The sequence below is a fragment of the Bombus impatiens genome, unplaced genomic scaffold (assembly GCF_000188095.3).
Source record: "Bombus impatiens unplaced genomic scaffold, BIMP_2.2 scf_0637, whole genome shotgun sequence".
In the NCBI taxonomy this organism is placed as follows: Eukaryota; Metazoa; Arthropoda; class Insecta; order Hymenoptera; family Apidae; genus Bombus; species Bombus impatiens.
In genome coordinates this window covers 1308704-1335735 of record NT_177056.1, presented here as the reverse complement: position 1 = coordinate 1335735, position 27032 = coordinate 1308704, and the positions used below count along the sequence as shown (strand labels likewise).

Genomic DNA, 27032 nt, shown 5'->3' with positions numbered 1-27032 from the left:
TTAGAAAATAATTGTATAATGCTTGTTACGTTACAGAATAATCAAATAATATTCGATACTTTGGGAAATAATTAAACGATATTTAATAGATTAAACAAACCTTCCTTTAGCCGCGTGTTCATGATAACATAAATTTGCATAAATCTCCATAGTCCAGTTATTAATTGATTCGCTCAAAACTACACACACACACACAAACAATAAGGAAACTAATTTCGATTCAAAGCACGTCATCGTACTTTTTAATTAACAATTTCGACGATAGCGAGTAAGAGATCGAAAGAAAGACTGAAAAGTTGCAACGATCGATCGCTGCAAAGTAGAACGGTCGTCGGTGGAATCGTAGAAAGTCGAGAGCAGAAAGATAAGCTTGGTTTCCGGCGTCGAGGCGTGCAACAAGAGGCGCGTGTGCTTGCGCCGGAGGTTGCGTCGCGGCGCCTAGCGTCGCGTGATCATGAACGCGTGTCGTATGCGCTTAGTTCGCCTCGATTCACGTGTTGGTGCGGTCGTGAAACGTGTTCTCGCCATTTCCGTTCTCTACCCATTCCAATTGTTCAGTCGCGCGCTGTCCTTTGTCTATTGACACACAAGTTGCAATTCTCTTAACTGTAAATTTTACTTTTCCAAATTTTCGTGTCCTTTACAATTTTTAAATAAGGACTCGACTGATCTTCGTTTTTACCAGATTTCCCTCTCAACGTACCGTTTCGTTTAATCGTTTGTACACGTTGGCGATATTTTTCAGATTCTCTTTTGAACCTTCCAAATCGATTTTGGTTGTTTTTCGAAGATTTTGGAAACGCAGTTGAGACTGTTTCCCCTAGACTGCGCATATTTTCGAAATTCGTTTTCAATTTCCTTTAATTGTTTTCCTTTTATTCTCATCTTAAAGTGGAAATCCTTCTTCTTTAAGAGCTGTGAGTATTTTCGAAATTCTTTCATCGCTTTCTTTCTCTATGGGTTCCCTAAACTAAATTTGGAGTTCTTTGCCCACATAGATTTTCTGACGTTGGATTCTTCTTTTAATAATTTACACCTTCGAAAGTTTTTATCTTATTTCAACTTTTCCAATTTATCAAACTAAGTCGGCAATTCTATTTGAATTAAAATTTTCTTCCGCTAAAAACGTGCGAGAAAGAGGCAGATCTTGCGAATATCTTCGCTAATTAATTAACAAGACGATATTATAAATTAATAATTAAAAAATCTTCAATAACTAATGAATAAGATGTAAAAAGTGGTAGATAGACAATATGATATGAAAATGTGTATTCAGATAGTTATGTGAATCGAATATTGAGTTTCTGTTCAATTAGTGAAACAAGTATACATTGCGTAACGTGATGATGACCAGTGGTCGTAAACGAGATTGTAACAAAAAATTCTTTGTGCTCTGACGTAATACTGACGTTTACTTTCGCTCTGGTAATTTATTACCATACGCTAAGACTCGTTAGAATCGATATCATTGTTCTCTTCTACAAATATATTCGTTGGTTCGTTTTTTCCGATTATAATAAATATGATTCATTTTTCATTCTGACTAGACAGATATAGAAAATAGTTAATGCGTTATCGTCGGAGAATTAAAATTCACGTCTAGCGCAATAATGAAATTTTAATGCGATAATTAACGATTTTCTCAACGCTGATATCTCACGTGACTCGGAAATATATATTTTTTTTTCGCTGTGCATTGCTGTTAGAACGATCGCAAACAAAGAGGATACGTTACTGCACGTTATTTTTTCAAATATTTTTTGTTGCGTATAACAGAATAAGTAAAAAATAGCTGACCAATAAAAATGGAATTTTCTACGAAAATTTCCACCACGATTTTAAACACGCGACCTCACTTCACAAAGGCAGGCAAATTAAAATAAAAGAAACCTTTTGTTCATTTCCGGGTGAAAACACAAAATATCGCGAATATTTGATTCGTAACTAACCTTCCGATTGTCACTGGACAATAACTTTTCGTGCGTCAAATTATCGGAGATCGCATCCGCTAAAAATGATCCAATCGGACCCGTTGCAAATGCAAGGACCAGTTTACATAAAAAATAATACAGAAGGACGAATAACATTTCGACTAGAATTCGAAACACGTGGAATCACTTTGCCAATATAGAAATTGCAAAACAACGTTTCTGCGATTCATTGTTTCAATGAACAAACGATATATCGAGGCTGTGTAAAATAAAACAGAAAAAGAGGGGGAGATTTTTAATTGAGATTCAAAGCGCGTAAAATCGTTCCACGTTGGTAAACTAAAAAAAGATTAGAAAAAGGATCTTTTATCCATACTGTAACAAGTCATTTCAGTATTCGTTATTTCAAACAATGGACGAACTTTGAAACGAAAGATATAAATCACGGTATACCAGACGTGAAATCATCTTAGCAAACTAAATGAAAATAATACATTCTTTTGTGTATATTTTCAATGAAAACATCAATTATTGAGAACGTTCGTCTCTCTCGTTAACGTTTCCGTGAAAATGTTCTATGAAATTGGATCGCGAATCGACGAGCCCTCGTTTCTGCTCGTAAATTTGCAACCATATAAACAGTTCGCGGCTTGATCGGATGTTTATCAGCCCGACGTTAATTTTGCTTGAGTGTGGTTCACGTGAACGAGAGAGGAAGGTCGTGGCCACGAGTCTGGTCGTTTTATCAAACGCTCGTTAAGTTCATTGAAAATTCAGCCGCTTACACCGTTCGCTACAGAGAGGCGAGTCGAGAGATCGATGACGAAACGACGATTCTTGTTTTACCGAGATCTTGCAATTTTAATTATATCTTCGTTAGGTATGAAATTATTCTTTCCAACGTTTTCGAATTCAATTATATTTTGCCAGCTTATTGAACAAATTATCGTCGCAGTTTCTACGAAATAGGAAAAACAAGTCTGCGTTAGTAGGAATAATTTTCCGCTTCAATTATCTGTGTTCGCTCAAACGGTTTTTATTTGCAAAAAGGTGAAGTAAGATTGAAACATAAAAATCGAAGAATCGTAACAGGGTTGAATCCACACCCTTTTACTGTCTCCTGCAAGTCTCTTAAAAACCTACCATTTTCATTCTTTTTTCCCATCGTCCCAGTTCTTCTCTTCGTTATCTATCCTTGCGAAGAGATAGAGAGAGAGATAAAGAGAGAAAGAGAGAAAGAGAGAGAGAGAGAGCCACTGAAAGTAGATCGATCCAGCAACCCCTGAAATCGATAACCCACGCACGATTCCAGTCTTCCACGCTAGACAACCCGTTTTCACCCGGGTACTTGTTGAGCGTGGAATTCCAATTCTCGTAATGGATTCCATCGATCGCCGGGAATATCGAGGGGCCCATTGAAAAATCCCTGTCGCAGTTGACCATCGTTTCTCGCTCTCTGCACGCGAATTTAGAACGAAGGGCTTCATATTCGGCGGTTGCGGTGGGTTGCAAGGTGCATCGATGATGCACTCCAGCTACGCGACTGCCTTTTTAAGCAAATCATAGGGGGAGTTTGCACGGGTCGAAGCGAAATGTGCGAGTTGCCGAAGAAATCGATGGGGAGGGGTATGAATTTTGTATGAGCTCGCAGAGAGCAATGTTAGTTGCGTCTTGTGACATGCGACGTTTCACGTACTGTAGTGGGTTAGACGAAAAATGTCGTTCGATTTACAGAGATTTTTTCTTTTTTCTTTTTTTTCTTTTAATATTACAGATACGTCGATTTGACGATATTTTTAACATTTTAGATATCTCTCGTAGATATTTGTATTTTGTTATTTGCTCTGTTATTTGTATTTACTCTGGTTTAGTTATTTACGTTTGGGATTATTCGTAATAGTTGGGTGGAAGCGAGAGAATTGGTTCGAACTTATCGGAATAATAGAAAGCTCGTAGAAAGCAACGTATTATTTCTGTTTGATTTTCGATAATAGAACTCGCGGTTCTACACTCGCGTGCAACTGAAAGCCTTCGAAAACTCAAATTTCTACATCCGTGTCTGAGTAGAAAAATGCGGAAAAATTAAAGCCACAGGCGAGTGCTTCACAAATATTAATACTCTGTCTGAGATATCCAGCGTCGAAAACTCTCCGGCAAAAAGGATGACGTCATGCGATTACGCTTGCACCGGATACTTACGGTCAATATTTAGCGATCGAGTCACGGTTCGTTTAAGCCTAGAACAAAGAATGTTCGCCGAATGCCGAGGCTAATTTAAAAGAACCCGCGGCCCCGTGCACGCGATTTAATCGTCCACGATTGATCGACGACAATTGGACGAAACCTATTGAATTGTGTGGAGAACAAGAATCGATGAGTTTCATCGTGAATTCACAAGTGGAAGATTCATATCCTCTGTTGTTCAAGATGCTCTGAAAGATTCTCTCGGCATGCGTTTCGTTTCTAGGAAAAATTAGAAAATAAGTAGGTTATCGATGCACTGTCGTGTTTTTCCAAGCCTAACGAAACAAATTGAAATTTGTCTCATCCGCTGAATACTACGCCAAGTACAGTAGACTATTCTTTGTTCGAACTAACAGGAAGACGAAACTCTGTTCGAATAAAGGAATTTTCGGACAGTGGAAGAGTCGCTTGTCCGATATGAAATTTCGTTTGTTCGAATAGATACGGATTAAGATGAATGGAGGAATTTTTTAATTAAATTTCTATAATTTATAATTAAAAACACTGCTCTCTCGTGATGCATGGAATATGCATCTGTCGTTCGATCTTCCCATCAAATCACGTGCAAACAGTTAATCGAGAAAGTTGAGCGTGGCTTTCTCAGATTTGCACCCTTTAATCCTCGGACTACCGTAATGAGTCGTTTTGGATTCACTTGGTACGCTCCTCGTTTTCGTAGCACTTTCGTGTGTGATTCTCTGCATACGGAATTTCCAATTCCAATAATAATGGCTTTATTGAAAAACTATATAGGAATAGAAATGAGTAGCTTTTTACTTATTATTTTTCGATAAATCGTAGATACGAATAAATTAAAAAGGAAACATAAACGAACGATACGATGTAAATACATAGATCCAGCTACAATGTAAATACAATGATTTTTGATTGATCAATGATACATGACGTTGGCAAATATCACATTGGGTCAATATAATCCCGCGATGGTAAAACTGGGTCAGAAAATTGCCCTTACGAATCTCCATTATATTGCAATCGCGAATAAAATTAATACACGTACTTTTGAATCGAGGAGAACTGCCGCCTATTCGATGTTCTTACTTAAGCTGATCAATGGCTTTATTAGTTGGCCGCAACTTCTGTCGCTGATACATTTTTATGCCCACTCAAGGTCGCCGAGTTGTGTGCGTTCTTTTCATTCGATTTATTACTTGACAAGAGTATTAGGCAACTTCGATCTCTTTCATCCAGTCTGTATTACAGCGAACATCTTCCATGTACGTTTAAACTTCTTTTGCCACAGTTTTCCTACAATTTTCGTGTAACGTAACACGTTTCAACTGCTCCCGTCTTCAGATTCCTATCTTTCTACGCTAGTTTCCACATTTAGAAGAATTTTTCCGATAAACTATAATAATTTTCTCAACGTAAGTAACGACATAGAGTTACGTTCCTTTTGTACTTTGAACCATCGATGACTTCTTTCCAATGGCGCGAGTGCTTGGACACGAGGAACCACCTCTCCGTTACCATTTTCATTTGCTGTTTCCATTTGTATAAAATCGTCGTTATTATCGCCTTTATTGCGACGAAACCATTGCATTGCATCAGTATATGTACGGTTTCTCCACTGTTGCCAGCATCTGAGAGCAATCTACGTGCTTTAGATAACTTTCAATATCACGTTCTTGGTTTGTAATCCGTCCGCGACCCTCGTGGCTTTTCCAACATTTTTCGCTAATTCTGTCGCACATACGATATTTTGTTTAAAAAAAGAAGAAAAAGGACACACTGTATACGAACCACGATGGAATATTTGAAACGGAAAAAGGCACTCGTTACTGGGAAATATTATATTCGGATAAAGTAGGCTCTACCGTGCCGTACGTTAGATTTCTCGTGCTTTTCGGAATTTTGAATGTGCTATTAAATGCAGAAAAATTCACAGTCCAGTTGTCAACAGTCGATTAGATCACGTGGTTTCTTTCTTCCGTACGATAAATTATTCCGGCGAAAAAATTGTCGCTAATTTGGAACCATTGCCAAAAAAAAAAAAAAAAAAAAAAGAAAAATGAACTGTCCTATCTAACTTTAAAAATCGTATCCCCAGAAGAATCAAATCAGTGCTCCATGTGCAACGCATCGTTTGACATTGTAAAACATATCGAAGCAGTACACGAACACGACTGGAACGTATTATGACAAAATTACGATATAAATTCGCATAAGTTGACCCGTAACTTCTACGATTTCGAGATAAATCGAGAGTTCGGTCGTAAAGAACGAACCACGATAGTCTGGATAAGATGAAGACACGCTTAATTGACACATACGTACAATAATGTGCGCACTGGAAAATATCATTGAAAATGTGACATCTGCAATGTGATACTATCAATCATCCACATTGTCTCGCATAGTCGTAAAGCGCCCTATGTACAACGCAGACAGGAAAAAGTATAACGTCGACGATAATCTTAAGTACATACTCACGTTGATCTCGTTCCAACAAAAGATTATTCACTGACTAAGTCGTCAATAGACGGCTTCAATAAAACGGCTTTAAATAAAATAAACAATAAGAATGACCGTTACGAGGAAAGATTATCAGTATAAAAATGTTGCAGACATTTCTCCAGCAATTAGAGTCTCGTGAAAATCTTATTTATACAGGGTGGTTGGTAACTGATGGTCCAAGCGGAAAGGGGGTGATTCTACGCGAAAAAAGAAGTCGAAAATATAGAATAAAAATTTGTCGTTCGAGGCTTTGTTTTCGAGAAAATCGACTTTGAATTTTCGCTCGGTGCGCGTCCGGTACGTTATAACGGATCTCACTGTAGATCGTTGTCTCGATGGGAAAATTAAAAAAAAAAAATCAGCCCCTTTCCACTTGGACCACCAGTTACCAACCACCCTGTATATCTCGATAGTTTACTCGATAGAAAGCAATTTTGACGCTTTTGTTTATTTACGTGTAGCACTGTGCTGTATCCTACGTATTATTATTATTATTATTATTTTAATTATTATTATTATTATTATTATTATTATTAGTTGTGTGCCAACTAAAAGGCTGGTTTTCCAGAGATGAGAACTAAGAATGAAACAAAAGGAACATTTGAACTCGTTCTCATTCTTCTTGTTCGTAAATCCGATTTAATTACGTTAAAAAACAGTTCTCCGCTTCTACCGCGAAAAACGTACTTTTTCGCAGTCGTATCGCGTTCTTCGCAAGGATGCGATTTCTTTCTACATTTCTTGTAATTCGTTTTTGTTTATGAATCGTAACGGTTCGCGGATTTAAACGTTAGATTCAGCTAGAATCAAACATACGCTAATCATTTATTATCCGTGTTATAGTACCACGTCGGAATAATTTACTTATAATTCTCAATGAGAATTGATTGTAAACTACCCGCAAATAAATAAAAAAAAAAAAAAATAAAAATAAAAATTGTTGACAGCAGTGCCGCAGCAATCGCTCTCATCGTACTCCTTAACCCCTCAGCGATAACCTCCATACGTTGCAGAGACTGTCGTTTCTTCGCACTACATCGGCGTCGTCTACACCGTATGAATTCAGTCCTTTTCTTACTTTATCTTTTCTCTCCTCTGTGATCCAAAATTTCGTGAAATTGTATAAATTACTAAAATAAAAATCAGCATATTTTTCTGAAAGTGCGAGATTAATCAGAGAGGCGCTATTGTTTGTTTCCTGGATATCGTTGCTCTTCGTGAACATTTTCGAGCTTTTCCGGGCCTACGTTTTATGGAATTTTAGAACTGGAAAAAAAAAGAGAGAAGAACCCAATTTTGCTGAAAATATACGAGATTGACAAAAATAATAAATTAGAAAATGTCTATGGATTAGATGGACGCTATTGGTCGTCTTTATAAATGCCTCGTTTCTTGAACGTCACGTTTCATGGAATTTTGGAATTACCAAAATAGTGCGATATAACGTGCCAGTGACTACGAGAAAATGTCTCACTCGAGTGGAATATTTTTCATGCCAAAATTCGTTGCATATCATTGTGACGTAGATCGATAAAATATAAAGTAAATTAGAAACTGGATTTCTTCAAGTTTTAGATTTACATCGTCTTCCTAATTATCAGCACATATTCTCCTGAAAATACCAGTTTGTTTAGAAGAATTATTTCCTGTTCTATTATCTTCTTTGTGGAGATTTCGATCCGAATGGGCTAAGAATCGTCCAGGAAGCGTCTCTGAGCGCGTAATCGACTGCGCAGAGGGTGTCTGATGCTTCTTTGTAGGTGTCTTGTTAATAATAGCACGGGAGAAATGTCACGGACGGTGGCATACCTATTGTGCAGGCCAATATACAGGAATCAGCTTATATCCTACATGAACGCCTCGACTGGTCAAATCGTTCATCCGTCAGATCGAGGTTCATGGTGATTCGTGATCTTACAATAGTTCGATCGAACGATCGAATATTTTTAGAATTCGTAAATTTAATCGCTATTGCTATTATCGTTAAATAATTGTTGTTATTTCTATACTCAGAGGATCACAATAGTTATTATCGAATAGATAAATCTATCGCATCGTTCTGAGCCAAAAAAATCTATTAATCTATTATTAATCTATTGATTAAATCTATCGATTGTAACTAGGATTATCTTCTAGTTACTATTTCTTATAACTAACGCATCTGCATATGGATGGCGAGCACGAACTCACCTTGTCGTTTTCAACAATAATAAACTCGTAAATTTTTATTTGTTGCTTGAAATGTACACAAACGTACGCGTACACTATCTTACTGATAATTATTATTGGATCATCGTGATGCAAGTTTCGTAGTTGCATTCAGTGTGTACAGCTATTGTATTCTATTGTATGACAGCATAATACTATAGCGTGGCGCTATACTACTCTCAAATTATTGCACATCGGTTTATATTAATTTACTACGCGAGTACTATATTATATTCTCTAGTATTTCTTCTACTGTGTTCTTCGGTGTTATATTTTGCTTCGACGTACTTTATTTTACTGCTTTAGTATTTTATTTTACTACTCCATCCCCTTTCCTACTTTTCTCTACTCTGTTTTCTTTCCACTATCCTACTATCTTGCTACAGAACAAAAGATTACCTCGTCAGTCGTTTCATCGTAGACACAGAGTATATAGGTACATATGAAAGTATATAGGTAGAGAATCGACAACCATAAGCACGTGTCCTTCGCGGTTTCCTGCGGTTTTTCAATGAAGAGAATGAAAAACGCGGACACGCGTTTCCTTCGCTGTCGTCGGATATCAAACAATAAATATTGTTCTTGAATCATATCGAACAGTTCTTGTTCTAAATCCGGCGAATAAATGGATCGCGTTATCAAGTTGTCTTTATTTCCTTCGTATCTCATTTCTCGAACCATTTAGGCAAAGTAGAATCGAAGCCACGGGATCGTTAGAATTATTTCCCATTAAAAAATTTTACTGCTAAAGATTGCTCGAATTTCGATATTTCGATCAATTTTCGAAGAAAGAATTCAGGAATTAAAATAGATCGAAGATTCGGCTGAAAAAATGATTGAAGTTGAATTTCCTCTGTAAATCGCTTCGCGTTTCTAATTTAGAGAAAAAAAGAATACGTAATTTAAATTCATTCTCAGGTTTTCGTCAATTTTAAAATCACTCTGCCTTCCTTTTAACACGCGTTACGATACGAATGAAATTTTCATCTAACGCTTGAATTTCACTCGAACGACGATTAAATACGTCAGCGATAGATGAAATAATATTACGAGGTGAAATGTAACGCGAAAAAGCACATGGCGAGAGAACGGGTTTTTAATTCCACGAATTTCGTTGAAGCACACTCGACAGGATCGTCCTCGTAATAAAAGTTCATTAAAATCTGCAAATTCCGGCGGGACTGTTCTCTGCGAAACGATCGTGTTAGTCGATTATTTGGAAAATATATTTTCCTAGCGTGGACCTTTCCCTCCTAATTGGAAGCACCTTATTCCCGGTTACGTAACAATCAACGTTCTGCATTAATTACAATAATTCGTGCGGCCTTAATGGGGACTGCGCAAGACCCTGTGAAATGAATTTTATAGAAATACGCAGCGCTCGTGTTGCGGATTTTCTGGACGAAGAATTAGACCGTCGTTTATTCTTAAAATCGCGAGGATCGAAGAAATTTTCGAGATCATCAAATATGCGTTCTTGATAGGTATATTCGATGGAAGAAGAATTTTTGTGTCTTTTTGGTGAAACCGACAGAGATGTTTCAGAGCAAACATTTGTCATGAAGAATCGCACGAAAGGATGTTAACTTTCGGTCCGGAAAGAGGAAATAGCTCGACATGTGTTTGTCGAAGGTAAACGTGAGAGGGAAATCGTGAGTTGTAAAATTCAGTCTTCTATTCCGACGAATTTCACATGTAAGGTCGATAATACCATAAAATGCTTAATCTTCGACAATAACGGCCAAGACATATTTTATGGCTCTGTGTATCTGAATTTATAAATTAATTTTAATAATATCCGTTCATCTCGTTCGATACGGAGTCGTAGTCAGAGAAATTCGAAAAATGAAATCATCTTTCGTAGATTACATTTAGATCAGAGAATGAAAAATAAACTCTTTTCTCGCGAGAAATAAGAAAATAAAAATTCATCGTTAAAACAGAGATTAGGAAATTTTCGAAAGCGTTGCCAGATTCTCCACGATATTTCTCAATTTCTATCTTCTGCTAATGAAAATTCCATTTCCAAAGCTTCCATATTCGACGAACCAAAGTTAAAACAAACGATTCGTCCAACGATCCACTTTAAACAATTCACATAAACGATCCACATAAACAATTTCAATTTCTCGCGACAGAAAACTTGCATCGATTTTGCTCGAACCTCTTGCAAAACTGAATTTCAATTACGAAGAACCCAAAAGCGACTATCCACCCTGGATCGTAGTAATCGATCGTTAACGATCGATCAAAAAATTACCAAACTTGCAAGATAAATATCGCGATAATAAAAATATGAAATAAAGCCGCGAGAAATTGCCGAGAAGAAAGAGTGCAGGTGATGGTGAAGATAATGAAATTGAAAAGTGATCGTGAAAGGTGAAATAGAAACGGTGAACGATCGATGTGTTTGATAGACGAGCTCGAACAGGGGCAATGATCGAACACGATGATCGTCTTCTTCTTCTTCGTGTGGATGATGGTCAGGTCGCAGGAACAGGAGGACCCGAAGGAAGACTCGCGAAGAGATTCGACGGTGAAGGATAACCGCGAATGCGACGATTCGAGACGTGATTCGAAAGAACCGGCGATTATTGGCCTTACATCGTATGTTGACAAGCGTAGATATCGTCTTCGACGACATTCGCGTCGATACTACGTCGATCGTAAGAAGAGGTGAGTGGATTTGACGGATGCGGTTGATGATCGTGGAGATGCCGATGAAAAATGATAAAGCGATCGAATATTAATTGAATATCGGAGACATTCGAATAGATGGATCTGGTATTCTGAAAGATTAGAATGTTAGAATTTAAATAGTGAAAAAATATTTTGCGTATTAATAAGAGAGGATGAGATAATTAAATAGTCAAATATTGGAAATATTAGAATAAGTGAATCTAATATTCATCGATACTGTATTATGTAACTAATGCTAATGTTGTATAATATTATCAATATAAAAGGATTAGAATATTAGAATATAGATAACGAAAAATATTTTAGATGTTGATAAAAAGAAGACGAGCTAGTTAAATATTGGTAGATAAGGTATTTAAAATATTAGAAATTATTTGAAAATATACCTGATAAAAGTATTCAAAGTTAAAAAAGCGTATCTACAACCTTTGCTTAAATTAGGTCAATGCTGCCAGGTAGCAGAAAAGTAGTTTATCTATATTTATATTAAGTAAGAGAACCGTATAAAGAAACCAGAGATATAACAATTTGTACAATTTCGGACGACATACGTGAAGTCGATACATATTTGTAGAATACTAAAAATTCTGTTTTTCAAAACCAGACTTTCGACCAGACACATCTATTTGAATTTTGAACTTATAGAATACGTATTACGCAGAATAATAATTTTATTAACAGAGGCCTGCCACTTGATCCTTTAGATCTCATTGTCTAAAGAAAAACCCTACACACTAACGTGGGATTAAAGTGTATATACAGGAGGAATTATTTAATAAAAATTAAAATATCAATATTTCATCCTCTTGTCTCGTGCAAAGCGACAGCTCTCGTCTAGATTCTAATGGACTCGCATCGTGTGGTAGGTAAGCGCCACCGAGCTTTTGCATCGATTACATTAGCATTAGCATTAGCATTAAGGCCAGTAAGTGGATCGGATTTAATATACTTCGTTGGATATAATCTTAAAGGGTTACTGGGTAGGCCCCTGCTTATTTCCAGTGGATTGGTCGCGTACAGTTGTGCAAGGATCATCAGGATTATTGCCTCTAGCAGAAATACTACATTTTGATTTTCCCAGTGACGTGAGATTAAGCGGTCCGCCACCTGTGTTCGCTGATCGGTCGACCGCCTTCTTCTCTTCTTTTTCTCGTGATTACACAACTTTTAATTATACAAAGTTCTGGTTGTGCAACTTCTGATTGCACGAGATTGGGGTTATACAATTGCTGATTGTACAAATTTCTTTCCTATTACTGAGCACAATGCGTTCAATTATTTCCGATACAACGACAAATACGTAAAATAAACGAGATACGTGAAATATTCTCTTGGCTGTAACTTATGGCTAGACTACTCGATATCGGAATTATTGAATTATTGGAATATCGGAGTAAACTATACTCGAAATTCTTATAGTCATAACCGGACGGTAGTAGGAAACTGGCAAAAATTGTATCGTTCGAAGAAACGAGAAATTAAAGATCCGTTTGATCGATCAATCACCGTGAAACGATAATAAGAGAAGTGAAAATGAGGATTTGAAGGAAGAGGCAGCAGTTGACGCTATATTGGAACGTAGTGGCCTTGAGGAAGACTTCTCACGTGAATTCTTCGTCTGTTTTACGTTCTGTTCGACGAGTTTTTCCACGGGTTTCGCCAGTGCAGGAACGAGTTCTTGACACAAATCTGGCGACCCTGAAGAGCGTGTAGGTGATAAACACCCTTAACAACCGCACGGCACGCCAGCCCCTCTCGTGATCGATAACGAGCTTTCACCCCGACCTTTTCAACTTCTCGCGATTTCTGATCGGTTTTTAACACATAACTGGCAAGGTGGACTTCGCGGAGTTTCAAGAATTTCAAATTTTTCTAATACTTTGGAAAGTACGCAACGCGGCGTTCTGTAAGACTCGCAAATACAAGAAAAAGAAAAACAACAGAAACTGAGAACAAATTAATTATGGAATTATGGAATTTCAAACTGAAACGAAGACGAAATTTTGTAAAGTCTGAGGGAAACGAAGAAAACTCCAAGGTTTATGGAATATAGACGAGAACAGAGTAGATTTATTTCTTACTTTGTAATTATCGTTGCGATTGGTAGATTGATATAAAATCGCTAAACGAAGAATTAGAATTAGAATTGGAAGAAGAAGTTTCGTGAAAACTGGAGAATAAAAGTATAAAAATTTGCGATACTCGGACCAACGTATTATATGTTTGTTTAGTATTTTGCAATTACTCCAACTATTTGATGACGATTATTTGAAACATTATTTCGTCGACAATTATTTTGAATATTATTTTAGTGATAACCAGTTTGAACATTATTTCGATGACAAATTGAGTTTGAATAATAGTTTGACTGTTATTTCGAACGATAGTTTGATATTCCAAAGTTACAGTGTTTCTTCGAATTTAAGACTCGAAGAGGGAGAAATGCAAGTCGCTGGTGAGAAAATAGATTCAAAATTGATGGATGGGTAATTTCACGGAGGGAAAGGACCCACAGCCTAGATTCAAGCTGAATGGTCGTAGGTGTGGCACGTCCACTGTCAATATAATTTTCCATTAAGCGAGCTGAATGGAAAGCTCGATTATGCCTGTAAAATTAGGTCGGCAATGACTATAGGGAGGATTTATTACGATCTATGTGGTCCTGTATCTCGTGTAAAATTAAACAAACGACATCTCAGGCAATATGAACGAAGAGAATTAATATTATCGTGGCAAGAATAGAATTATTAAAATATTTCACTTAAATATATATACCTACACGCACACATACACACACATATATACATACATTTCCATTAATTATTACGATAATTTATTATGAATTATTTTATTTTCATTTATCGTAACTCGTATTTGTATTTTACATGATAAAAGCCATTAAAAATTGACTAAGTGGTTCAAGGCGAGAATAAGATCGACAATACCGATTTTATCTCGATGTGGAGGCGGGAAGTTTTATATTTTTCTTTAGACGTAGCTTCTATCACGGCGATATTATCGCACTTCCGCGTCGAGATTATGGTTCAAAAGAGTATAGGTACCTCGTTACGAGACTCTGTTGTAAATAGAACATTGAATCCGACGAATTATCAGGATTGTAAAATGTAGATCTGTTTTAGTGTGAGGCAAATAGGAGATAGGAACAATTACGACGTTCTTATTGCCACTGAAAATTCACTAGGATTTAATCACAGTTATCAAGCTGTTAAGTTGATAACTTATCCCAGAGGAATTAGAGCGCGTTCACTTTTTAATTCCATGCAGTTATTTCTGGTTAATCCATGTTTACAAATATTACACAAAAGGATCAAGCGATTAATAATACGCGTAATGAGATATATTACTAATAAATATAACAAAAGCAAACTTTAACGTGTCTACAAGCATTATTTCTGTACAGTGCATAATCTAAACTTGTGATTAAAACAATTGAAAATAGATGGAAAAATGTAACGACGTAGATAATTGCTATCGCCGCAAAGATGAAATATTCTTTCCTACGGAATTCACGAATTACAATTATGATATAACAAAGTGGAAAGATGTAATGATTATTTTGTTAGTGGAACAGAATGTTGAAACGTTGGCTGCTGCTGTATCTCGGATTTCAATAAATATGCTTTGAGCAAGATTACCAGTCTTGTATACTCGTAGCAAGGTCTCTAAATTATTCACCGGCATAGCTTTCAATTAAACATCACCTCCAGCAATTCCTTCTACTTACAGAACGTATCGCTAGACGATACATGTTTACGGAGCCTCGTAAAATTTTACTACTGAGATGTTTGAAGCCTTAAAATCATAACAGGATATTGCATGGAAGTATAAAATCTCCAAACAGTATGGCCGCCAGCCTGCAATCTATAGCACATGTATATAAATAAAGTTATTAAGCCAGCTGAAAACTCTATTTAGAGGAACGTGTTCAACTTTACCAAGCAAAATCTGTACACGAGACACAACAGACGATGAGTCGGCACCATGCTCCCAGCTACGTAAACCCTATAACGCAAAGTTTCAACCTGGCAAACCTTCTAAAATCCCGACTGATTCGATACATGTATTGTAGGTTTACGAAGCAAGTATAGCTGTGATAAACACAAAAGTTGGCATTTACGATCGCCATAACGTCCCGTTATTTTTGGTAGTTACGCGTGTCCGCTTGTAACCGCTGTCGCTATCGATTTTTCGTCGACGGTAGCGCTGGAAACGTCACAGCTTTCACGATTTCATCCACCTGCACTTTTTCTTTACGGTTTCTTTGGATTAAACGACCTGCAAAATTTTACGTTCTTTCTTTGCTGGAAATAACCTCTATTCCCTCGCCTTTGGAACGTATGATTACAAATGGGGTATTTTAAGTGCAATATCTTGGCTTCATTTTTTGCTATACTGAAAATTGGAATTTTTTTTTTTAAGTAAATTTGCTGTTGTAATAAAATTAACGAGAATGAGCGATAGAAGGTTGAGCTGAAATTTAAAATAGGATTTTAATTCGGTACAAAATTGATCCTTTTCTCTCTTTGGCGGAGTTGCGTATTGGAAAATTTTTGGTGTTTGGGGAATTTTTTAGTCTCCCAGGCAAAAGAAGAATTTTCGTTCGGTAGAATGTCAGCTTCCCTAATGCGGCATCGAATATCGGAAAACTTGGACTTTTTGGAAGTTTTTTCCTCGTACGAGTAGAATGGTATCGAAAGGAAAGAAACTTTTAGGCGTTTTGGGACGAAATAAGAATTTCTATTAGGTATAAAGTCAACTTTTCTAACATAGCATTGGATATGAAACTTGAAATTTTGAAGGGGCAATCTTTCAAGTTTGTCAAATCAATTTTGAAAATCCAAGAACGTAGCAAACTGAGGCGAAAACGATCAATTTTTTAAATTTACCGGTGTTTAACTTTATTACAAAAATAATTTACCAATATTTAACCTATTGTATTCGTTCTATAGCTAAAATTATTCTCCAATATTTAAAAATATTCTCCATCTTTTATCCATTTTATACAAAAAAAAAAGATGCTAAAACTAAGTGATCCGTTAAAACTGATCTTTACGACTACCTAAAAAATTCTACTTCCGCAAGAAAATTTCAATAAAAAAGAAATTAAAAGTCAGAGGTAAAAAGAATTGAAAGATATTAAATAATATTAAAAGATTCGGAAACTTGCGCATTAAAAATTATTTATCCTCGTTAAAGATTATTATTCCGCGAAAAATACATAAAAATAATAAATTTACTTCTCTGCGGACATTAATAAACTTTTCGAGATGATCTACTGCTATACGTATATACCGTAAGAAGGAAAAGCAAGGTGTAGAGTTTCATAGTAACAGGAAGTTCGTGTTTCCTGCAGCTTAAAAGACGATTTTTTTCCTCGGTCGGACAACAGCTACGAGACGGTTCTCATAATTCTTGTGTTATTAACTAATAAAAGGTCTGCGACAGCACGGCACACGAGGTCGTGCAATGAATTTCATAATTCTGGCACAAGGATTTTCCATGGCGCGCAATTAGGCGAGCGTGACATGTTCATTTCCCTGGCGATTGACTGCTTGCCTCTTCTTTCCAAGATTTCTTCGAATCGTAACTGTCATCCGCGTGTCTGGTTTCAACGAGCCTCGAAAGTACAGACTGCATCGTTGTTCCCCAGTGACGTCAATTGGAACGTGAAACGTTTTCTTGTAACATTATTCGATTCTTAAGACGAGCTTAGATGTATCGAAAAATGAAGGGATGTACAATTTTTAAGGAAACGAAGATTTTTAGACGGTTTTTTACTTTACTTTATTAGCATTTTATTATGTAGAACATAGTGGTAATTCTATGTTTTATTATATGGAATTTCGGTGTAGTAACGAGGGTAATTTTGGGCAAATATAAATTTGAATTTTTCGTTTAGCATATGGCTTATGGTTGTAAGTTATAGTTTCAGATTATAGCCATAGGTTGGTTATATTTTGCTATATAGAATTTTGGTTTAGTAATTGCAGTAATTTTAGATCTAGGTTATAGTAATATTATTACATTCTGTTATGTAAAATCTACACTTTGATTTTTAACAGTTGAAAGTTGCATATGAAAATTGAGGAAAGGAAAAGGTGGAGATTGAGCGAAATCGTTGAAAAGCAATTCTCTGAACTTTTATTTCGGAAACACAGAAACAGTAGAAAATAAAATCTTAGTTGCTTCTTACAAACGAAAAAATACTTTTCAACGCTTCCATTTTGCTTTTTTAAATAAAATAAACCGACATTTATCAAAGAAAGAGCAATAAAACGAGATTTCCTTGAACTCGTAAGACAGGAAAAAAGATCTAATTGGACAGAAAACTAATGAAAACTAGTTTCATAAAGGGAAATAAGAATCGCTAGCCGAGAAGATGTAGAACTCTGATCCTACTTTTCGCGAACAATGATAAATGTAGCGGACCGTGGGCCGTTGTGAGATCTCTATTCAAGGGAATTGCCACCAATCTTCATTGATGCATTTAAGTTTATGGCTCGTGCCAATTCGTGTCAACTGGCCTGACAACGCGTGGGACGTAAATTACACCTTGTCACTTCTTACAGGAAATTCTTTCGACGTCGATGCCACGAATCTTTTTGCTACGAATTTTCGTTGCTCGAGGAAAGCCTCGCTTTTTGGTTTATCAGAGATAGCTTCGCGATCGTTCGAACAAACATGCTCCTCGATATTGTAACAATAAAGCTGATTTATTGCCTGGATTCTTCTCTTTCATGGTGTCGCTCCTATCCACTTTTTTCTATTACGAATTGTTTCGCCAACGAGTAATTCATCTCTCCGATTGATACATCGTGAAAAACTCGTGACATGGTTCTTCCCAAAAATGTTTCTCTTCCGTCTGAGAATATTATTCCCTATAAATTTGAAATTTGTATTATTTTCAGGAATTTTGATCGTCAGCTTCGACCGATGATTTGTTTGCAAATTTCGTATACTTCGTATCCTCGGGTTTAAACAATTATTTCTGTGTAATATAATTTTGACAATTCTTTATTAATATGTCGAAAGGAAATTTTAAGTCGTATGCTTGTCGTTTTATTAATTTCATTGATTTATGTACTGTGAGAATGGAATTTAATTAACTTTCGCGTCGCTGGTATTTTGAGCTCAGCCTCTTTATAATTTATTTAGAATTTGTATTGCTATTTTGGAATATTATTTATCATACGTTCGATATCAGCAAATTTTAAATCATATCTTTGTTGTTTAGATATTATACCTATCTTTACTCATCGAAAGCTGTACTCTGTACAAATTTTCCACAACTTCCATATCTTTTTCAAGCATCTGATAATTTCTGCGCGTAATAATCTAAGAAATTCTTATTTCCGCAACTTTTCCACACTCGTAGTATTAGTTCTCGAAAAATGTCTTGAAGCTCTCTGCTTCGGAATTCTCGGAGGAGCTTAAAAGTAAGCGTTTCGTGCATTCGCAAATCTCCCCTTCTCCTTAAACTTCCTCCCGGTCCTTTGTTTTCCCCATAAACTTCCTGTATTCTCGACAGGATCCTCGATCCACTTATTTCGAAACGATCTCAGTCATTAGTCCTGCTTTTATTCCGCTTCTCGCTTCGAAAGTACAAACTTGCGAGTTGGTTCATTTGTAGGACACCGTGAAACGACCAAACGAATGGTCGCCCATAAGAAACTCGCCCCATAATAATATCTCGCCGGTGTCTCTTCGCGAGACAACCGAGCCTCTGCTGTTGTGTTTTACGTCCGGTTCTCGGGTTTACAGCAAATGAAACGCGAAGAAGTTGCTCGTTAAGCCGGGCTCGTTCTAAGAATATCCGTTTGAATTAAATGGACGCGCGACGTCGCGAACAATTTCAATTTTACGCGAAAGTAGGACCATCGTATGAGAATTTCGCTTCTCTAATCGTGACGCTCTATCAGAAATATAGAAAATTGCTTTTCCATGTTCAAATTATTGTCCGATACCTATGCGTTTGTGCAATTAATTTATTACCGTGGAATATCGAAGAGCCAGATCCATCACAGAGTTACTTTTATCGTAGAATTTTCTCGCATTTTCACGAGCAGCCAATTTATCGATACGACGAATTTGCCATCGTATCTTTCAGTGTTCGTTTGTTTTAAACACTCCAGGTTGTGTAGATGAAATTTCAAAATCGTGCCTTGTTTCCCGAATTTCCTAATACGTTTTCTTCGAGCGAATGTTCAATTTGCTTCATCCTTGGGGAAATTTCGAATAAACGCAGAACATATGGAAAGATGAAACCGTAAAAGTATCGACAGAAATTAAAATCACCAAACAATGTCACGTTTTACGATACGATTTGCTGTTCGTCGAACTACGTAGCTTGGAGCATACAGGTTCGAGAAGCAACCGAAGTACGAAAATAAAATAATAACGCTAATAGCATCGATCGTGTGATTCGACGGCAAACAATTTGTTTTTAGGATCAATATTTAAAACGTGACTTTATTAACAGTATCAACATAGAACGTAGGAGGAAAACGCACGTGGTAAAACGGACTCGGCTAAAAACAAGATAAATAACGGAGACACATGATTGTACGTGAAAAAGTAGGAAATTAAATTTGCTATGGAAATGAAATTTGCTGGCAAGTGAAACATGTAAAAGCGTCGCATCGAAGTTAATGTAAACGAACGATGGACAAGTAAACTGGATATCGAGCAAATAAAGCGATTTAAATTCGCCGCGTGAAAAAATGTGTATCATTTGCATTTAAACAACTCGCTTATCTATTGTTTATCGTCACGATAGTGTTTAAATCTAATCGACAAACTAGATTCTTATCGCTGCTACATGCACGATTAGATCGTTTACAATCTACTTTTAATCTCAGTCCTATTGGCCAATATTTATATAACAAATAGTAAAAATTAAATAATACAGAGCCGGCCATTTTCCACTCATAAAGATATAAATAAAATTTCTGGCTTCTGATACAGACAGATCGAATTTTATCAAACGTAGGAATTTTTTTTTTTTAAATTATTAGCCATCGATACGATGAAATAAACGAGTTCAAAAACCTGTACAGAGCAAAAGAAATTGTACGATCTACGATCAGTGAATACTTTCATAACGAATAAATAGAATTATCGATTGTTTATATTAATATCGTCGCTTTAATTAATATTTCTTCTCTCTTGATCTTTTTTCAGAACGTAAAAATTCGCTAAAAGTTAGCAATTTCCAAGAAAATCCAATAAGCCGAAATCCAATTATAAAGTTATTATAAAACCCAATAATTCCGCATTAACAGAAAAAGTGCGTGAATCGCAGTGTACGTTTTCTGATTGAATAAATAAAGTGACCGTTCAATCCAATTCGTTAACGTACACAATGCATGTTTTAATTAAGAATTGTATCGTTTCTTCGTGTTGCTTTAAAATCGTTTTAATAAACACAATAATTCGTTCGAATTCATAGATCATCAACGAAATCCAATAAAAAGATAATTCCAATTTTTGATAACAATAAAGTCGTATAGAATATGCGAATATTGCAATGGATATGGTTTTGCGTTTGCACCGGTGATGCACCGTGAAAGGAATTTTGTCCCGGTTGTGGCGCATTTTTAGAAAATATGTCAGCGTTTGAAAAATGAAAAAAAAAAAAAAATAATAGGTTAATGTGGAATCCTTCGAACACTTTGAATTATAAGGAAAATTAATTTAGAAATGAATTCACGATCTGATAACTGTATCATATCGACATGGTACGATACATTGGTCCTTAATGATTAAAATAAGATAAATCCCATGGATTAAAAAATTGTCTACGATTTACTTGTTTAGATAACCGTGAACGCCGCACAAATGCAATATAATATTTTGCAGAAGTTAAAAGTTAAATTCTACTGTGTATTTAAAAAACAGAATACTCGATATTATCATCAAATATTGGAACGTTGGGCTGAAAAGTTGTCTGTAACGCGAACGACTTGGATAACATCGTCAGAAAAATGTGCGCAAATGCATAAAGCAATATATTTTTTTTCAAAGGTCATAGTGTACTATATTGAAAAGAATAACGATTATTTAGTAGGAAATATCTAAATTTTAAACTAAAGGATTTTTCTATAATGTGAATGACTTAGATAAGATAATATTGTCGTAACGTTGTAAAATAGAAGTGCGCAAATGTAACATGTTGCACAAGTTAAATGTTATGATGTAGTACGTTTGAAAAAAATTATGATTATTAGTATGACATATTGGAACATTGGACTAGAGAATTTTCTCTAACGTCAATCATTTAAATAACATTATCGTAATATCGTTAGAAAAAAGTGCCCAGGTATAACGTAATATTTCACAAACGTTAAATACCACGATGTAGTACATTTAAAATAAATATCGAATATTCTAATTTTGGACTACAAATTTTCTACAATATCCAATGACTTAGATAACATTGTCAGAACTTTATCGAAAAGAAGAGCGCAAATGTAATATTTTATAAAAAATGAAGTATCACGGCATAGCGTGTTTCGATCTATTGCGGTAGCCAGGGAAAAATCTATAAAATTCGCCTGGCAATCAACCTGTTAGTATTATAAAACGACTCGTAGTATGGGCTACCTATCTAAAACCTTCTGCTGCCCGCTTATCAGCAGTCAAACGACAAAAAAAGAAAAATATGGCAATATGTACAATATTTGCCGGAGCGTAGTCGCATCACGCAGGTACACGCTGACTGGATCAGCGTATAAGCAACAGCTCGAGGCATGGCTGCCGTCAGTTCACAGTCGGCACGCGACCAAAGAGGATCGTTGCTGACGATTATGCGCGAGTGATGTGTCCTTGGTGCAGGACACGCGCCAGGACGACAGAAATTGCCTGTTTGTAATCCGAAATCGAACAATCGTGTCAGTTAACCCGAGATACGCGTAACAGTCAGATCGGAAGGCTGTTGTGTGTTTGAAACAGATGTAGAAAATTCGTGAAAATTAAGATTGTTTGAACGTGTGTCGAATTCTGGTATAATTTCGCCTTTTCAAATATTCCCACGGTTCTTGTGATTTGATAATAAAGTTTCAGTGCGTTTGAAGTGGCTTGGTGACGGTTTGAATGAGTTTGTAATCTCAGATACGATAATCGTGTCGGTTAACGCGAGATACCCGAGCAGTCCGTCAGACAGCTGTGTGCTTCAAACGCACGTAGAATATTCGCGACAGTTAAAATTCTTTCAGCGTGCGTCAAGCTTTCCTATCTTTCCGCTTTTTAGATTCTCGTAGTTCCAGACGTTTCATCGTGTCTCTGGTTTTCATGGAGTTTCAGTGCGTTTGAAGTGGTGGTCGCAGAAGATTTAAAGAAGACCGGCGAAGATCTGGAAAAGATTGGCGAATAAGGGGATTAGAGTTTCTTTTACGGGTTTGAGGTATCGTAGAGATTCAAGGTTTTCAAACGCCCTTCCGAATTTTAGTTCGTAGCTCTTAGCTATGGTCGAGTTAAAGCTTGAAGGAGTTTATGCTATTTGAAGGAAGGTTTCGAGGTTCTTGTTTGAAGAAGTATCGAATTTGCGGATATTTTTACGATTCGAAGTACCACAATTCGTGAAAATATAATGTGTCATAGAAGCTGGAAAATCGAAACTTTTATACTTCCTTATTCTAAACTTTTATATTGTTTAACGAGCATAATTGGATATTTTACTCCAACCAGTACTCGGATACGATGACTTAAAATCGATCTTGAAAGTGGAAACTGCAATTTGAACATCCCAATGGGTCCAATTTGAAACGTTATCCCAATTTCATAGAAAACTCTAAATCATCGATCTCGAATAAAATACCTTTGATTAAAATAAAAATTCAACGATATTTTCAATAAATCTTTCCTATCAAGTATCTTAGAAAATATTTTCCAAGATTTGTAGGGTTTCCAAAACTAATAACGACTGATTGAAAAGTTTCCTCTGGTTTTCGATGATTGGCAGTCTCTTGAATCGACAACTACGATTTCAACGGAGATTAGGACAGAGAAAATGGCGAATAAATATTTTTGTTCCGCGTTCCAATTACACGTCGGTCACAACACTTTGTTGTGTGACGATCTTACGAGGCTAGGAAGATAGCGAAAACACTACAAACTGTAGCAAAAACCGGTTGAACGTTCTGAAAATTGGAATAAATAATTTTTCTGCTGCTCAGTCATGGCTTCGTTTAAAGTTGATAAATATTCTATGGAAATGAAAGTACTCTTTAACAGAAACGCGGTTTGAAAAATTATTATGTATTCGTTCTTTGCCTTATTTGAATTTCGTTCTTTTTTATTTGAAAATAATCGTGTTTTAGAAACTTTATAAAGATTCCACGAAACTGAAATTATTCCTACTTTTTAAACTTATAGCTGTAATAACTTGAAACTTATAGCCTTGATAAATTCTCCACTTATTTTTATTCTTATTACTTCCAAGTATCTTCAACGTCGTCTGCTTCAATGAAACTACAAATATGTTTTAATTAAACGCTACTTAACCAAACGATAAAAATCCATGGACGCGATATTCATCCTGGAAGGAGTAAAAATGGTCGTTAAAAAATTCGACGCCGATTCGATAGAGATTCGACAGTAGAAATTTACAGTCTCTCGTGAAAACGGTGGTTTCCTCGTTATCAGGAGGCTTGTGTCGATAGATGTCCGTATCTATGCAAACATTCGTCACTGATCGAAGCGTATGAAACCCGGAACGTATCGGTGTCGCGATTATCGATCAGGTTTCTCGTGTAATTTCCGATCGTGGCGCGTGTCTACACACCAGCCAATTTGTTTCCCACAATTATTTCGTTCCCATCGACAAGAAAATAGTTACAGCTCCGGTTCGTTTGATTGAATAATCGACGAACAAATTTTCAGGCGTAATTTCGTCGTTGCTTTAACTTATTTTATTTAAAATTTCATTTCCATTCGTCGAAGATGATACAAATAAAATTTTGGGCCAACAGGCAAATTGTTATTCGTCATAGTTTAGTCAGTTTCCATTTCTACAACGATCTCGTCGCTTGAAAATGTGTCTTCGTTGATTGAACGTTTTCAATATCATTAATTCGTGGACAAAAATAAAAATTAGGTTAACATAGTATACGCATTAACAGGTTTATTTTAATTTTCCAAAATACAATTTCTCAAATTTCAAGACAGATTTTTAGAAAATTATTGGACTGTCTCTGAGACAGTCCATCCAGGAAATTATTATTTCTAATCTATTTACAGATTTTTCTTAGTTGAAGATTTAAATATATTTTTCAACGTGATACAATGTTTAGTTATTATTGATAATTTATTGTTACATCGATGTAGATGATTTCTTGATTGGATCGGACACAGTACCAATTACCTACCGACAGGCTTTGTTCCCTGATAATTATTCGAATATCAACCTGGACAGTGATTAATCGACGTTTGATTAAAGGGCGAAATTAGATCTCCGAGGATTATTCTCGCGTAATACTCTTAGAAACCTCTTCCACGAATAGGAACAAATAATTAAACGCGATTCTGATTGAAATAAAATTCCATCCGCCCCCTCCATCCTCCCGCATTGGTGTTGGTATATCCCATTTGAGGTGTTACCGTATAAACTGGATATTTCATTTAGCGTGGTAACGTTTCTGTCGAGAAAACACTGTGTAAATTGGATTTTATGAGGGATAGATGCAGCACGTTTCGTAAGTGGGAAATATTTTTCCAATGGATTGGAAAGTTTATGGCAGACGTGACGTGGATGTAAATTGGTAGAACGCGATGTAATATTTTCGTTAAGTTTCTAATGACAATTTATCGTAGGATTTTGTAGAAAAGATTGTAAGACAAATATGTCAATGGCATTTAAACATTAAAGTTTTAACAATTTTCAAAAAAATGAAAAACTTCAGATATATTTCAGGTCATTCGTTTAGAAACGAATTACATAGTTTGGTCACATTATTCAGTCTATTTAAAAAGTCAACTCTCTGCTCAACTTTGCTCTCGATAGAAAGCCAATCTTCTACCACAAACATTTTGATTCGAAAACGAAACTAAAAATTCCAAAACGCAGCTATAATTGAAGAGTAACCTGATCTTTCGTTTTCCTGGAAATTCCTGAAAAAGAAACAGCGCTAAATTTCTGCTGCGAAATTTATTCCTCGTATCAACGCCGAACCAGAATCCAATTCTTTATCTGTAATTAACGATATCGATATAGAAGAATAACGCAATTTTTCGCGTTTCTCGGTGGAAACCGGCGTTAAATCTTCCTGCAAAATTTATAACATTAACATGGCGGAATATCCTCGAATTTATAACGTCTCTCGTTTCTCCGTCGCCGTTAAAATCGCCGCGAAAAATAAATGTAAACTGGAAAAGTAGAACGAAAGAACCGAAACTAATCGTTGGCAAAAATTTCGAAAAACCCACGGAGAACCATTGAAAGACGGTTAAAAGCGCCGTGACTTCCTCCAAGTCTCATTTCCCCTTGCTAACGGCTTCAAACGCGAACTTATCGAGAGCAAAGGTGGATGAGTTGTCGCGATGTCGACGCGTAAAACGAGGATTTCCATGGAAATGGAAAAAGTTCCAGGTGGCTTGAACTCTGGATGTTTAAATTTGGAACGTCTTCATGGGAGGTCGTGGCAGATTAACTGTGAACCGTTGATGGATAAACGGGTATCCCGTTGGGATATGAAACATGCCGCATTAAAATTAGAAAGTCTGTTTCATTGGCCATCGTAAGTTATAAGATATATGGTTATATGACTTAGTTCTGCACAGTCTATGAATAACTTGTTCAAGCGGCGTCGGCGTATCGCAACTTTTAATATGTTTCACAACGCCTAACAATTTTTCTTCGTAGAAATATCTCGCAGAATATGCATTTCTATGGATATTTATTAAAATTATCATTTTTTTTCGATAAATATATCTTTAGATTCTTCTTTACGTCTCTTCTTCTTTCTTAACGTCGCGTCAACTGCAGCGTAACAGCTGCTTATTATCAGCGTCGACAATGTGAGCGGCGAGAATACTACTATTTAGATTTTCTAAATAGCGAGACGTCTTTCAGTGTGAAGGAAACGCTTGATATTTGATCTTTATCGCAGAGATCTTCGTTCAAAGATTCTTTGATCTGGTATTTGTTGCCAGAGTAATTGTATTTCTAGCAACGTGGAAAGATGTGTTTGACAATGATTTGACGAACGCAGGTTTCGCAGTTTGCTGGGTTAGATCTAGAGATTGCATATACACGTGCGAGTTTTTCTGAGAAACCTGTGACCAATTCTAAGTCTGTTTGGTACAACTTGGTCGTCGACGATCGATGTTCCTCGTAACTAGGTTCTGGGAACTTGTTAAAAGGCTGTTCGTTGATTTGCAGTGCGTATGAAACGTACTTTGTCGTAAAGTGTGTTTTGTTTTACGTAAAAGAAATTTTTCCGCCGCGTGTTTGTA

General features: G+C 36.2%; 1 protein-coding gene and 1 long non-coding RNA gene across 15 annotated transcripts in view; both read left to right on the top strand.

Annotated features, from left to right (window-relative positions):
* LOC100746626 (cAMP-specific 3',5'-cyclic phosphodiesterase) overlaps positions 1-27032 on the top strand; it is a 370153-nt gene that overhangs the window by 247040 nt on the left and 96081 nt on the right. The window contains exon 1 of one of the 14 annotated variants that reach the window (XM_012389100.3): positions 10992-11537. The exons of 12 other annotated variants lie outside the window; for them this stretch is intronic. In XM_012389100.3, the coding sequence (XP_012244523.1) occupies positions 11311-11537 (227 nt within the window). In that variant the 5' untranslated portion in view covers positions 10992-11310. Of the gene's footprint in view, positions 1-10991; positions 11538-22785; positions 22984-27032 lie in introns of those variants that run through there. One more of the 14 variants, XM_024369675.2, reaches the window with a different exon arrangement.
* Positions 496-10092, top strand: LOC117152059. Its single transcript, XR_004462287.1, has 4 exons — positions 496-699; positions 999-1425; positions 9248-9297; positions 9780-10092. It is a non-coding gene; the product is annotated as an uncharacterized LOC117152059 (long non-coding RNA).